The sequence below is a fragment of the Conger conger genome, chromosome 7 (assembly GCF_963514075.1).
Source record: "Conger conger chromosome 7, fConCon1.1, whole genome shotgun sequence".
Lineage (NCBI taxonomy): Eukaryota > Metazoa > Chordata > Actinopteri > Anguilliformes > Congridae > Conger > Conger conger.
In genome coordinates this window covers 13,324,534-13,339,867 of record NC_083766.1, presented here as the reverse complement: position 1 = coordinate 13,339,867, position 15,334 = coordinate 13,324,534, and the positions used below count along the sequence as shown (strand labels likewise).

At 40.5% G+C, this 15,334-nt stretch overlaps 1 protein-coding gene across 9 annotated transcripts in view; it reads left to right on the top strand.

Moving 5' to 3' along the window:
• Positions 1 to 313: 313 nt before the first annotated feature.
• The window catches only part of LOC133132090 (zinc finger MYM-type protein 3-like), a 35,271-nt gene continuing 20,250 nt past the window's right edge, over positions 314 to 15,334 (top strand). For 3 of the 9 annotated variants that reach the window (XM_061247237.1, XM_061247245.1, XM_061247244.1), the window contains exons 1-12: positions 544 to 636; positions 2,490 to 3,306; positions 3,526 to 3,596; positions 3,692 to 3,761; positions 4,419 to 4,836; positions 5,029 to 5,203; positions 6,744 to 6,956; positions 13,425 to 13,575; positions 13,664 to 13,779; positions 14,186 to 14,272; positions 14,405 to 14,555; positions 14,736 to 14,908. In XM_061247237.1, coding sequence (XP_061103221.1) covers positions 2,505 to 3,306; positions 3,526 to 3,596; positions 3,692 to 3,761; positions 4,419 to 4,836; positions 5,029 to 5,203; positions 6,744 to 6,956; positions 13,425 to 13,575; positions 13,664 to 13,779; positions 14,186 to 14,272; positions 14,405 to 14,555; positions 14,736 to 14,908 — 2,427 coding nt within the window. In that variant the 5' untranslated portion in view covers positions 544 to 636; positions 2,490 to 2,504. Of the gene's footprint in view, positions 353 to 395; positions 637 to 718; positions 744 to 1,861; positions 2,067 to 2,489; positions 3,307 to 3,525; positions 3,597 to 3,691; positions 3,762 to 4,418; positions 4,837 to 5,028; positions 5,204 to 6,743; positions 6,957 to 13,424; positions 13,576 to 13,663; positions 13,780 to 14,185; positions 14,273 to 14,404; positions 14,556 to 14,735; positions 14,909 to 15,334 lie in introns of those variants that run through there. The other 6 variants (XM_061247243.1, XM_061247239.1, XM_061247240.1 and 3 more) reach the window with 6 other exon arrangements.

Here is a 15,334-nt window from a genome sequence, read left to right as displayed (position 1 = left end):
TTGCAACGTGTTTGCAACTTCTTGGTCAACATCTGGTATATGCGCATCTCGAAGTAATTATTGGCAAATCTAAAAGGCTAGATGGGCTCACCAAGTGGCCTGTTGTGGGCGTCTGGGATTAACCTCGTGCATACATGTTTCGAAGTCTCGTGGTGTAATCCGCATGCATATTTGTGTGTAACTTAATTTAAACAATGAAAGGCACACAATTAGCGTTATAGCCAATTTAACAGTAGGCTAGCTACATCAGCCGGCTGCTGCAGTACGAGCTCATCCAGCTGTGTAACATTTGAACTAAAGTCGTAAATGAACGAGGCCAGCCGAAATTAGCCAGCGAGTGACAAATGAATGAGTAAAAATAAATCCGATTATCGTACGATTCAACCAGATAGTCACATTTACAGAAGTCCTGTTTTTAAAGCAGACATGCTTCCGTCTGGTATCTGAGCACGTCCCTCCCCCTTTGTGATCAGAAAAGGTCTGTGATGGTTAGAAATTGAGGAAAAAGGATAGGATCTGGAGCTGGTGGGTGCGTGACATAGTGTCGTGAGTAATGTTGTTACCGAACAGATTATTTTGGCAATTTTCTTTATACGTCCTGACAATTGTGCCCACCTAAATGTTGCGATCAATACGGTAATTCTGGTATTGATGGGTTGTAATCGGTTAGCTAGGTAACGTGTATCGTCTTCTGCCGCACAGTAATGGCGGACTTGGCGCAAAGTGGGCAGAGAGGTTGAGCTGTAGGTTTGCTACTTCAGCCAGCCAGCTAGCTACTTCAGTATAATGCTTTACACACTCACAGAGTAAAGGTGAAGATTAGCCAAGGGGCGTGTAGAAGTAGAATCAGAATTATTTTATTTTAAAAAACGGAAAGCTGATGTCAGAGGAGCCATCTGTACACGCAAAACCCAGAACTAGTTAGCTACTGTGACTTGGGCTAGCTAGCTATGTGGTTGAAACCGCAAACATTTAAGTAGTTATTCCACCCTGCTTCCAGATTTATAGATTACCCTTTATTTTATGCATGGTAATTTTGTGCAAATTAGCGAGCTAGCACGGTGCAATCACATGTTGCTCAACCATACGAATAATAGCGCTGTTTTACGAGCGCCATGTGTTCTGATATGTCCAGGTAGTTTCAAACGATAATTGTAGTGCTTTTATTTATGGAAGTTTAAAGGGGAGCATAATGGTAACGATACGTTTCGGTATGCAGCAAGCTGCATGGAGGCAGACTCTGTGGTGTATTCGTGCGTGCCATGTCAGCTCAAGCTAAGTCCAGGTCGTTTTTACGTTCTTGCCGAATGTTCCCCATATATTCGTAATCAGTGGGAGACACTCACTGTTGTGAACTTCGTGTTCAGTAGGCCTAATTAGATGAGGGCTGGTAAACCACTTTCACTGTCTTTTTAATATATAAGCCCATCGATGGCGTGCTGGGAGAAACTTTAGAGCTAGCTATTTATTTAAACGTTTGACAACTTGTTTTGGCTTTGCCACAGACCCAAAGCTTTGCCACCTAACGGAAGCACAAGTGAATCTATAGATTTGTCTAAATTCCACGCCTTCTGAAATATTGCTGATCTGATATAAAGACATGGAAGAATAATTGAAGCATTTTAATATTTATATAATTTAACTACATTTACTGAGACATCTGAAACTGGTTTTTCATCCAATACAGTGGGGTGTGTAAGCATGAATAAGAGTATCTTGAGTGAAGAACATCTTTGTTATTGCTCGTCGAGCGCCTGAAAACCCTGAACCTCGCGAGGTTTCATCAGTACACAAATCGACCAATGAGAGCAAAGGTCTGTAAAAGCTGCCTGTTTGCAGCAAAGCCGAAGCTATACGGATCAGGCGTGGACAATGTCCATGTTCATCATTACCAGTGGAAAGTGCGCACACGCACATCTTATCATTGTCTTAAAGCAGACATTTCTCAGATCTATTTTAATGTGTCAGCCGGATTAACATCCAGGTTCAAATAGTTATATGCTTAGCTGGCTAGAAATGCTAACGAACTCACTCGGCTTGCATAGCTAGCCTGACGTTAGTTTCAGGTGACTTCAAAATGTCTCCTTCACTTTCACCGCCCCAAAATACCTTCAGTTTGCTCATGCAAATATAAGTACCTTAATTTTAATGTAAACGCTAAATGGTTTAGCAAGCTAGCAAAATAGAGTTTTGCAAAAACAAACTTATACAAGGCTAGCGTTATGGCATAAGTAATACGGTATCAGTTCTGTGTAAATGCTTTGTTAAACAATGCAATGTATAGGCGGTCTTGTGAAGATTTTAGTGTGGTCATGATAACGTGACAGTTTTAATGGTGCTCACGTTTTTAGTTGGCTACGAAAAAAACTCGTCTGTGTCTTTAGTATGCCATTAAGTGACCTCATTTCGTTATGCTTGAAATGTAATTCCCTCAGTGCAAAAAAGATGTAATGTATATTCTAATAGTCTCTCTTGCTTTTTTGAATCAGTAAACCTGAAGCAAAATGGAGCCCTCTGAAGGTCCAGGATCTTTAGACTCATTTCAGCTTGCTAACGAAACCCTACGACGAGACTTGCTTTCTGCACATACCAACATGGAGGTCTCCTGTTCAGATCTCCTGGGCGCAGATCAGTTTGGTGCCAAACAGCCGGCTTCAGAGCCACCGTTACTAACGCAATCTGAAAGGGAACGGCAGAAAACACAAGACAGTCTAAGCATATTGGGGGACCCAGACTCACTGGAACTTTCCAAAACTCAAGTAGAGGAGTTCTACAACAGAGTGTTTCCAGAATCGTCTGAGCCATCCTCGATTTCCTGGCAAAACGATGCAACCAGCCAGGACCACATAGAAGCTAAGTCACCAAAAGGAACCGAGCAGGCTGAGACCAGGTGCAAAATTGACACTCATGAGGGTAAACGGAGCCCTGACCGAGAACTCAGAGGACCCAGCATAGCAGGTTCTTCTGACCCGCAGCCTTGCACAGCATCATCTATGAAATGTGATGATGATGATGATGATGATGATGATGATGATGTACAATCACTTACTGAGGGAGGAACTCTTCATTCAGAGAATGAGCCCCAAAACCTACTAGAGGTCTCAGCCGATCAGAAGATATCAGAGGAGGAAAACAAAGTTGACCTCCAAGAACTAGAATCCAGTGCAAATGCACTTCCCCTCAATAGAGATCCAGTGGAAGGCACTGGGCCGGAGGAGAAAGTGGAGAAAAAAATTGGATGTACACCAGCAGAGGGCAGTGTGGGCCTAGAGATCAGTGAGATCAAGCCAGGCGCAGTGACTGAAGGTAAGATTGATGGGGTTGAATTAATTGTCATCTAAGAGTGAAATATTGATTATAATCGGACCAAATGGCACATTTAACCTTCCAGTGGTTTGTGATCATTTCCAAACTTTTAGAGATGAGAAATGAAAGTAAAAGGCCAACAAAATCTCAATTGAGTCTTCATTTTCACTGGTGTCATGTGGTTGTGGATATCATAACTCTTGTTTCCTTTTCTTGTAGTTAAGGATTTCCCAGCCGCTTCTAGCCCCACTGAAAATGCAACAGAGTTTGAAAATGCAGATGAAAAACTGGTATGCTTGGCGCTACCCGATTCCTGCTGATGCCGTGTAATCAATACGTTGCTATGTTTCTAATGACGTTTTTCTCGGTATGACTTTTTGATTAGGAGTGCCGGAGAGCCCAGCGTCTGAGGAGAGGGGACTTGAGGCGAACATCACAGAACTCCTCAAACAATGGTGATTCATCACAATAACTGCACAGCAATAGCCCTGCAAATACATTTTCATTTGTTTGGTTTATGACCAAAGGACCATTTGTCCTTGAAACAGACATTTTGCCTTTGAAAATGACAGGTTGTGAGATGATAGGAAAATATTAGAATCAAAAAATAAATCATGTTCACCAAACAAGGCTAATGATAAGAAATGATTAGAGTGTTGTCAGGATCAGTGACGGCTGCTGAGCTGAAAACTGAGGAGGGTCTCGACTTTAAATAATCTTCCTTGAATAACAATAGGTTTAAGTCACACAGTACTCAATAGCATCAGCCACTTCTCCTCAATTAGGTACGATGAGAAAAAAAACGTTCTTTTTTGTGTATGCTGTAGATACAATATTTTCCGGCGAATTTGATTACATGTGCAGCTAATGATTACATTGTTAATATCTGTAGCATGGCGTGAAGAAAGAACTTTGTGTTTACCTGCCAATTGATCAGATCCTTGGCAAACTTGTAAATCAAGGTAAATGACTGAAAACAAGTCAAGACCAATAATCAGTTTGAGATGTTATGGAGATGCTTTCTGCCTCCTCAGTTTTCAGCTCAGGATCTATATTTTTGTGCATTTCATATGATCTATGATGTTACAGTTAGATATTGTGTCTTCCTGTAGTCAAGCTGTCTGATGACGACGACTCCGACGCCATGGTGGATGACCCCAAGGACGCGGACTTCGTCCCCCACGGGTCGGCCTTGCCTCGTCGCTCCCCCCGGGTGACCATGCGGACCCAGAGGGCAGCCAGCAGCCCCTACCCGCTCCCTGAGTCCAGCGCCCACGGCGCAGGGCGAAACACGTCCCTCCCGGGCATCGCTCACGCACAGGGCCAGAAGCCGGGGGCCTCTCTCAACTTACCGCGGAACGTGCTGCGACCGGCCACCAAGATGCACTGCGCCCACTGCCGCACCCCGCTGCAGAAGGGCCAGACAGCCTACCAGCGGAAGGGCATGCCTCAGCTCTTCTGCTCCTCCACCTGCCTCTCCACCTATGCGAAGAGACCGCCTAGAAAAAAGCCTTGTGTCTTCTGTAAAAAGTAATTTGTTTTTTATTCTTTAAAAAAATAGTTTTTGCTAGCAGTATTCAATGCAGTCATAGTACAACAATAGTGCAGTATCACATCTGCCAATATCACCTCTGCATGTAGTAATAAAGTTCAATTTAGTTTCTTTTAGGATTCTTTCACGGTTTTTTTTGAGAACTGACCTTTTTTTCTCCCTTTTTGCAGGGATATTGGAAATGTGAAAGAAACTGTGTTTGCCCAGACGGGACCATCCGGCTCCTTCCAGGAATTTTGTAATAATATCTGTCTTTCCCTGTACGAAGCCCAGTTTGAGACGCGATCCCCATTGATAACGGATGCGTCAGCGCCGAAGTGCAGCATCTGTCACATAGTGGGAGAGGTAGGAGAATCGCAGCACCCTTCAACCCAAAACCTCTTTGCATGTGCTTAGCTGCATCTATTCAGCATTTATAGAGTACAAAGCTTTAATATTAAGCTTTTTATTTTTCATAAAATATTTGTTATTGGTCATGGTTTTACTGGTATAGTGTGGCATTCAACCTTGATGCACTGCCATAAACTGCTTGACTGTGCCCCTATCAGTTATGAAAAATGCTGTTTATTTCGGAGGTTGTGGTTCAGGATAAAATACCTAATTCCCAGAGCCTTTTACATTGCCAAACACTTGCTGCCTTTTATAGTTAGGATCCTGCGTTGTCAGCAACCAGTTTGTGTAACGTGTATTTTGGTTGAAAGCTATCATATGTCTTTAGCTGCTCTCGATGAACATATTATATGGTTATTGACTGTGTGCGTGCAGTAATTACAGAGAACAATCTTAATGTGTGTTGTGTAAACAAACATATTTGACTGTTAACTGAGTTGGTTAGAATATAGATTTTTTTTACAGTGGAAGAAATGACATCTAAAGCATGGGACCTTCCCTTTTCTCTCAAAAAGGCATTTTATGTCATAATAACCCTGTGCACCTAGTCGTGAATAAATAACTTATTATTATTGTTAGCGTCTTAGGGCTGTAATGCTGGAGCACTGAAAGACAAGTTGCTGAAAGCATAGGGCCTTAGTGATGAGCTGTACATTTGTGACAACAACAGCCTAAATCACATGGAACCTGAATAAAACCAACCTCAGTTATTCTTTCCAACAAGGCTACATGGATCTTGTTATATCCTAAGTCTTGGAGATGCAATATTGGTTACTGCATTTACTGAAGCAGTATGGGTTAAAATTACAAGGTGTGTGTCCCAATGGTGTGTGAACATGCCTCCTTTATTCTAGTCATATGAATGTCAACAATTAATGTTTACTCCAAAAAGTTGGCATGTAGCAGCCCTTTTCTGTTTCGACTTTCCCCTGCCATCTGCTAGCCATTAGTGAATCAGTACAATAAAAGTTATTAAAAATAAGTAAGTACTTTTTGATGCCAAGGTCTATGGAACCACACAATGATATAATTAAGGTATACATTCTTTACTACTGGCTTTACTGACCTGGTAATGTGGTTTTAGTGGTGTTTTCTCCAGAATGTGATATATGCAGTGGATAATTCCTTTTAACATGTTAACTGAGGACAGCTATTTTTCACGACTGTCTCATATCGAGTCAAGATGGTGATGCAGTTATCATAGAAGTGCAAAGTGCCAATAGGTTTGAAGGTCCATGCTGCTATTGCAAGCCAGATAATTAACCTGAATTGCTCCAGAAAGTACCCACCAGTATAAATGGCAAATTTCTTAAATGTATGCTCTCGAGGTTTCCTCGAATAGGGACCACTGCCATGCAGATGATTAAGGATAATAAAGGCCACCGAGTGGTTGGTTGATGAGGCATCTCCACTCCGTAACGCACAACTGATAGCAAAGCTGTTCGACGTTTGTCGTTGCAAGGCGGCTTTCAGTCTGTGCGCCCTCTCTCCTCAGATGCTCCACGAGGTGAGCAGTGGGAACATGGTGCATCACTTGTGCAGTGACGCCTGCTTCAACCGTTTCCGTGCCACCAAGGGCTTGAAGACCAGCTGCTGTGACAGCTGTGGTCTCTACATCTACGCCAAGGCTGCCCGTGCCGAGTACCTGGTCCATGATGGTCAGCAGAGGCGCTTCTGCAACACAACGTGTCTGGCTCAGTTTAAGAAGGTAGCCAATAAAATTATTTCTAATGAGTGTTTTGATGCATTGATATTGATCTCAAACTCCATTAATTAGCTACAGAGTGAGATTTCATAACAGGATGACACCATACTTCTAAGATTTTTAAAGGTAGGAATAGGTGGAAACAGGTTAGATAAGCGTCCAATGAACTTAATTTTATAGGAATTACATCTTTGAATAAAATGCCAATTGATAGCGTCCAAATTGGCCATGTTCGCTGGCTCCAACATCCGATGTGTACCAAGCTTTTCCCAGGAAAATGGGGAATCCAAATAAATGTTTGAAATCTATCCAGGGACAATTCCTACTGTGGCACCACCTCCACAACTGACATGTAGTACGAGTCTGTGTTCCACAGGTTTTAGGAAGCTACAATTTGGAGCATAGCTTCTTCAACCCGTCTAATACATTCCATGAAAATATGGGAATGATTATTTTCCCTTGTCCTGAGCCATGAGTCCATTTTATGTTGGGGTCATACATATTTCACCACTAGATGCCGCTGTTTTCATTGTCCAACAGAGTATAATTGATACTGAGAAAAGCATTCCAGAATGTACCAATAATCATTCTGTTACTTGTCTAAGGTTTGGTACTACTCAGGGAAAGAGATTAGCTCAGGCTTTTCTTCATCATGGGTTTTACATTTCTATTGGTTTAGAATGGATTGAGGGTGTGGCTTCTTAATCTGAAAAAGCTAACCATTAACCATAAGGTAAATGCTTCTGAAGACATTTCGTTTTTATCTTTCTTTCTATCTTCTATTGTTTTAGATTAAGGTGTTTTTAATAATCTGGTTTATAATGGTAAATGTTTGAGTTTAATGATACACACCAGACAAATGCATATTTTTTATTTGGACTTGTGAAAATGGCATCTGCACATATAGTTGAAAAACCAGAGCCTTCTCACCCAAAATGGGAATGGAAATCCCTTACGAAGGCATAGAAACCAGCCAAAAAATGCACACAAGATGCTGCTCACAAATACAGTAACATGTTAAATCTTGGTTAAGTCATCCGTGGTAATACACTGTGTCATTCATGCCTTGTCATTTAACACAAAAAGTGCAAAGGGAAAGGAAAAGTCCAATCTGGATCCTGAAGAAACTGAAAGGGAAATAAAAGCAAAAAAACCTGTCTTCCATATGTAGAGGAAGCTGGAAGACAGGCCACTGTTCAAAGCGGGTTTGAATATATGAAATTGATCGATAGTTTTACAAAAACAATTGGAGGAAATAGTCATTCAGTTCTACAATTACATTAAGTACATCAGAATAACATCAAGCAAAAAAGATTATGACCGTTAAAAAGCTACATCTATTTATTTTGTGCAACTTGAAAGAACTATATGGAGCTTTCAAAACAGAACTCGACAATCTTCAGCCAAAGTGCCAGTAGGAATGTCTGGGAAACAAGACCTGTCATGAACTTGTAGACCTAATGGTTTGTGACCGGGGCCACTGTTCACAGAGCAGAATTAGTTACACGTACATTTTCCTTGTGTGAGCTTTTGTGATTTTTCTTGGATAGGTTTGATGCCCTCACGGCCCACTCATACTCCAAACCCCACAGACAATACCTGCAATGATACAAAGAGGATCTCAAGGAGAAGGACCTCAAGGAGGGAGATTTTGCAGAAAATTATATATTTGTCATTCAGTTTTAAGTTATCATTGTTATCCGCAATCATGCACACTTCTCCTAGTTGCAATATATTACCGGATGGATGACCAACTAAAAGAAGATTCACACTGTTTTGTTTCTGATGATCTTACCCATGTTTTGTTTACAAAGTTATGAATTTGGTTGCAGATAATGTTATTGTTCAGTCTCCCTAATGTGCACCGTTTCATTGATGGCTGTGCTGGACAGTATAAGAACTTCAGGAAGTTTATGAGAACACCAGACATATTTTGGAGTTCAGTGTTTTATGGTCCTTCTATGCTACAAGCCATGACAAATCCCCTCATAATAGCATGTGAGGGGCAATACAATGACTAACAGCTAGACTAAGTCTTCAAAGACCTCTGGGGAGGCAGATTCTGAGTGCTAGGGAAGTATTTGATTTTTAGAACGAAGAAGTTAAAGGGGCTGAAGTATTTTTCATCTGAAAAGAGGGAATTGCAACTTTGCGCAAGGAACTCAAAGGAACTTTGCTTCACATGGATATTGAGGTCAAATTTCTGAATCTACATTACCCAACAAGATAATCTTTTGGCCCTGGAAAGCTGATGCATGTCTGTTACCTCATCTCAGCAGCCTCTGCACCATTAAATCACCAAGAATGCAACTCGCTGACAATATCTTTGGAGAGTAGCAACAATATTTTGATAGAGCCTGTTTTTGTGCGCATTGGAATTACAATTAGTTGTTTTTCTTGTATTTTGATTTTGCTACCATGATGCAAAAAGCCCCAATTTTCTAAATGAAAATATTGTGGCCATAAGTACTGACTTCATGACTACTGAAATGTTGCAACGTGATGAATCATTATTTAAAGAAGCCGCATTAAATTACTCTTAACTGTTCACTGGCTGGCAGAACATGCGGCATCTCGTGGTCAGAGACCGGTACTATTGTACTAGATAATGGAACAGAAAATGACCCCATTACTCAAGACAGGTGAATAATCATATTTTGAGGGAATGTATCTGAAAGGTTGTAGAAGCTATGCTTCAAAATGTAGCTTCCTAAACCTCTGGGACATGGAGATCTTGTACTACATAGTGGTTGTGGAGGTGGCCCTGCTGTAGGGATTGGCTAGTCCCAGGATGGATTTCACTTTTATTTGGATTCCCTGTGTTTGAGTCTGTACCTGGGAAAAGGTTGGTACGCATTGGATGTTGGAAACAATATTGACAGAATTTTAAATGATTCCTATCCAGTGAACATGGCGAATTTGGATGTCACCCTTTAGCATTTTATTCAGAGATGTAATGATATTTCTATAAGTTCCTGGGATGCTTATCTAACCTGTTTCTACCCATTCCTGTGAGATCATGTTACAAATGGCTGCTGATTGAATGGAAATCACAAAATCCAGCAGAGCGCTCCAGGTGTTTGAGACCCCTGCACAACGGTCTCTTAATTTTTACGATGACATCACCTGCTGTATTCAAAAGGACATGAGCAACAGTTGATAGTGTTAAACCTACTGACTTTCAAACTGAAATGTGGACTGAATCCCAGTCAAGGTATAGACACATTTCCTTCTCTAAAACAGACAAGAGGTTGAAAGTCAACTGACTGAGTTTATAGACTTAAAATATTGACTGCATGTAAATGTTCAGTGCTGACTACACATACATTGGTTGCAGTATATCATTTTCAGTACTCACCCATCCAAATAAGTGGGGCTGTGTAGTACATATATATATCTAAGGAAGGACTTGGTGATCTTCTTTTCCATATCAGGCAGCACTTTTCTGCCGTGTGATTAAGCAGCAAGATACGCAAGCCAAATTAAGTTCAATATTTGAAATAAATAAATAGATTATAAATTAAAAAGGTAAGTTGTGCCTTATCAGTGTACTTTAAAGTGTGACAGCAAATGTAGCTGTACCTTTTTAGAGATGGAGATAAATTACTTGTTCCTCTCAATTACACCACATTGTTATTAGCTAGTAAATAAAATAAATCTATTTGAATCAGAAATACTGGATAATAGGAATATTTAAGCAAATTTTCAGGAATGTCCATAGGGATCCAATGTGTACACTGGTTTTGTTATACTCAGTCTTTTAACCACTTTAGGTGATTAAAATGCCGATTTATGCTGGGTTTTTTTTGACGCAATGCAGGTTTGTCTGATTTAATCTCATTGAGCAGCTGTCCACTCTTTCAGCAGATAGGACCCCACCGACTCCACCCTTCAGTCTTTTGAATTTCATCAATTCAAAAATGTCCGCCTCTTCCTTCAGGAATTGCCGTTTGGCACATAACAGACAATGAAAGCATTAGTTGATCTAAATTATTAAAAGTCCTGGATGTGAACATGAGACATTTATGCTTCATGGCATGCATAGCTAGGTATGCAGTCATGTGGCTTTTAAATGGATGTTAAAAAGGTGTAATTAAGAACAATGAACAGCTTGTTACAATTGAGGTTGGATTTATGGTTGGAATTAAAGCCAGCATACACAGTGGGTCCCCAGGAAAGAGCTTGAAAACCATTTTCTAAAGTATCATGCGTCATTATATTGCAAATCAGACAGGTATTAAGGTTTATGGGCTTTGGGGATTCTGTGTAGACACTCCTTGGCCACACATCTTGACCTTGAGCGTGGTATCATTGCATTATTAGTGAGCTACCTACTGTACTCGTAAGCAAAGCGTGAGTGAAATGTTGAGTGTCATTGGTAGTCATGTTAGGTGCGCTCTTACTGGTCAGCTAACCACACATTACACGGCATTCCAAAGGAGGACAGGGTAGGGAGTGGATGGCTGCATTTTATATTTATATTTTTATTTTTAATCCCTGCTGGATCATTTATGGACGCCATGTTCATTTTTAGAGCTGTAGTTGATCAGTGTGGGCAGTGCATGTGGAAAAATGTGCAACACCTACCCAATAAGGCCTGTTCAGCTGAAAGAGTGAGCAACTCATTGGGTATGTATATATTATTTCCACATGGTGAAACCAACGTGTATTAAAAAAAATACCCTTAAATAAAAGGTGGGATTGTGCATTTTAACCACGTCTGAATTGTTGATTGCAAAAATATAATTGTCAAGTACCGCAGAGCCAATAAAGAACTAAAAAATGTATTTGTCCCGAACCTTATGGAGCTCATTGTTTATAGAAAACTTTATCAACCTATTTGGTAGACCTTGTGGAATAATAATATAAAATGGATATAAAATAGAATATTCATGAATGGGTGAATGGAGAAGCATCAATTGTACAGCGCTTTGGATAAAGGCGCTATATAAATGCCTGCCATTTACCATTTACAATAATTTGGGACCTTTGGGGACTTTTGTTACAGAAGTCGCCCAACAATCATGAGTGTTTTTAGGTGTCTTCCACAGGGTTGTCAACTGGCTGGATTGAGATTTTTATGATATGGGGCTGTATCTTTAGCATATATGCGTATGAACCATGTCTACATTGGGCTCCAGTGGGTGTGCCAATCATTTTGGTCCCTATGTTTTTCAGAAAAAAGATTACTTAAAAGCGTGAGACAAAATGTATTGAAATAAAAAATATAGCTTTCCCATATGTTTGAACATAGTATGTATATTATTATCTGTGTTGTTATATACAGCCTTTTTTCTACATTTTGAATAAGGGTGTCAATACTTCTGGAGCCCTCTGTATCTTAATTATTTATTATTGTTGCATGATTAGTGCAACTATGATTGTACACTGAATATAACCATCAACAATTGGCTTCACTATTGAATTTGTCTTCTTCCCCTACACTATAGTGGGACAAATCAGAACACCAAGCTGTAGTATCACTTTAAGAAATATTCTGCTGCTATGTTGGATACCTGAGATGTTCTCCTGTCCACTCTCATCTTCTGACCATTCGCTCATGTCTGCCTATTCCTCCATTTATTTACTAATCACATTATTCTTTCCATCACTTCCTTGGCAGTTGTGCTTTCTCTTCCACTTCTGTCCTCTGCCACCTTCTCTATCCACTTAAAATACTTTTATCAAGAACTTTTTCTTGATTGAGATGACGTTAGCTAGTTATCAGCTAGCTGGAAAACTTACTACATCTTGCTGGACTATATATCTTACTGTACCTTTTTAACAAGCTACTGCTATATTGGCAACTCCAAATTATATTAGCTAACAAGCTCTCGCAGTCATCGTCAAAACTTTATTTTATATTTTCAATGACATTAAGACATATAGCCATTTCGGTTGTACATAGCTAATGGTTTTCTTCAGCTTCGTAGTCTCCACCTCGCATCAATAGCCAAGTGCAGGCAGAAATTGTATTGGTCAAAAGACAATTGCCGAAAAAGGCAACCTCATTGTAATGTTTATGAACTTATCTTAATCTCCGGGCAGAAAAGAATATATATTTTGCCTTGCAAACTAGAAGACACCACTGTGTTTCATCAGGGACCAGCTTTGTACTTATTTGCGTGTTTTTAGCTATTTGGTGTGAGGTAGTAGATATGTGTTTGGGTCGTGTGAGAGCGTGAAACAGAGCCTGAAAGCATGTGAGTTGGCAACCTTTCTACTATAAATCTTTTGGACACCTGTACCCACTGGTGTCCAAAAGCGATTTTTTAGAGCTTATCTATCCATAATCAAGGAATTTTGGATAGAAGTTACAATAGGAAGTGCATAACATCTCAGTAAAACATGGTTGCAAATAATGCATAATATTGCTTGTTACCACGGCATTCCATGTAGCCCATGACTGTTCTACTGCCAACTTTAGTTGGTTGTGATCATTTGTTCTGATCTTGTCTCTTGTTTCTTCAGAAAAACACTAAAGTGCTCCCATGCCAGTGGTGCAAGACTCTTTGCAAGAACTTTGACATGCTGTCAAACCCTGACGGTAATGGGAAAACGCATCTCTTCTGCTCGGTGTGCTGCATCACATCTCACAAAGTCAAAACCACCTGGGACGCAGGTAGAGTCCGATTCCCTCCTGTCTTCTGAACGGACTCTGAATGTGAACAGGTCCTTCTTGATGGTGGATACTCCTTTTTCTACGGCAGCTCCAGCCCGACCATGCGGCTTCTGCAGACGTGCTCTACCTGAACCTGCATACTACTACAAGGCCAACCAGGTCGTTTACCAATTCTGTAGCCCAAGCTGCTGGACCAAATTTCAGGTAGGACGTACCAGATGTTTGTACTTGTAAGTTTAATAAATGTTTGTTCCTCTGTTGTGTAGGTTTTAATGCCTACTTTTAACAAAAGTGCTCTAGGTAAGGTTTTTAAAACATGTTTAAAAGTGATAAAAAATGAACACTTAATATTTACAGTGTCATGTACAGCCCTGGCTGGAGATGGCTGTAAAGTAGAAATATTCTTGTTAAAATGTGCGAACTAGCAGCTACAGTCGGGCGCGTTGACTGACTTCTGGAGCGCATTAAAGTCCAAGCAAATCATAAAGTGCCTCAGTGTGTGGGGAAGGATGATTTGAGGAATGCTTTAGCCTGAATTTAATTTTTTATTTTTTATTCTCTCATTGAGCCATAAAATCTGTTGAAATGATACTCTGATTCTTCCTTTCAGAACAACAGCCCTGACGGTGATATCCACTTAAATTGCCACTCCTGTCATACCATGTTTAATGGGAAACCAGAAATTTTAGATTGGCAGGTACAGCAATGTCTTTGTCTAAAATTGGGAAATAATGGCAAATCTAGTATCACTTTGCCTCGCATGCCTGTCTGTAATAGAATGGAAGGTAAAAGCGGTGACATGAAGCGAGTCGTGTTGCCTGGGTTGCAGGACTCCATCTTCCAGTTTTGCTGTAAGGAGTGCTGTGAGGACTACAAGCGGCTGCATGGCGTGGTTATCGTCTGCGAGCACTGCAAGCAGGAGAAGCTGCTACACGACAAGATCAGGTTCTCCGGCGTGGAGAAGAACTTCTGCAGTGAAGGTCAGAACATCTGAGCAGACACATCTCTGGAGCAGACGAACCTGAGGCTGTCTGAAATTACCCCCATTCCTGTTTAATGTGCCAATGTGTAATGTTTTTTTATTTTTATTTTTATTTTTTATTTAAGAAACAGGTTTGTGTCTGTATGGCTTAATTTAATTCCTAGTCTCTCTGTAAAAGGCTGCATCTTGCTGTACAAGCAAGACTTCACCAAAAACCTGGGCCTGTGTTGCATCAACTGCACATACTGCTCGCAGACCTGTACGAGAGCTGTCACTGAGGAGCTGGATGGAAACACGTGGGATTTCTGCAGCGAAGACTGCAAAAGCAAATACGTCCTCTGGTACCTAAAGGTACAATGGGTCATACTATTACTGTTCATACACTGTGGTCACTCGTCAGACTGAGGAATGTGGAAACTCTGTCCTATGTCATCAAATGCATGGAAGACATAGAGTTCCTGGTGTACCTCTCCAGGTCTTGCATTCTATATGCTTTGCAGTTCATGCTTTATACTGATGACAAATTGATTATTGAAAGGTGTTAATCCGGTCACCTAATGCTGCAACACATACATGTCAATCCTGACTATTTTGTGTGTCTGAATGCTAAACAATAGTTTTTTGAATAAACCATTCTTTAGCTGAATCAAAGATGCAAACCTGATAAATGTTCACAGTTTGATTATGATGTTGCTAACAAATACTAAATTCACACTTTCAGTTAATGGCTGGGGTGGAAATCAGATCGTGGCATTAGTAATTTAGCTGCCCACACAA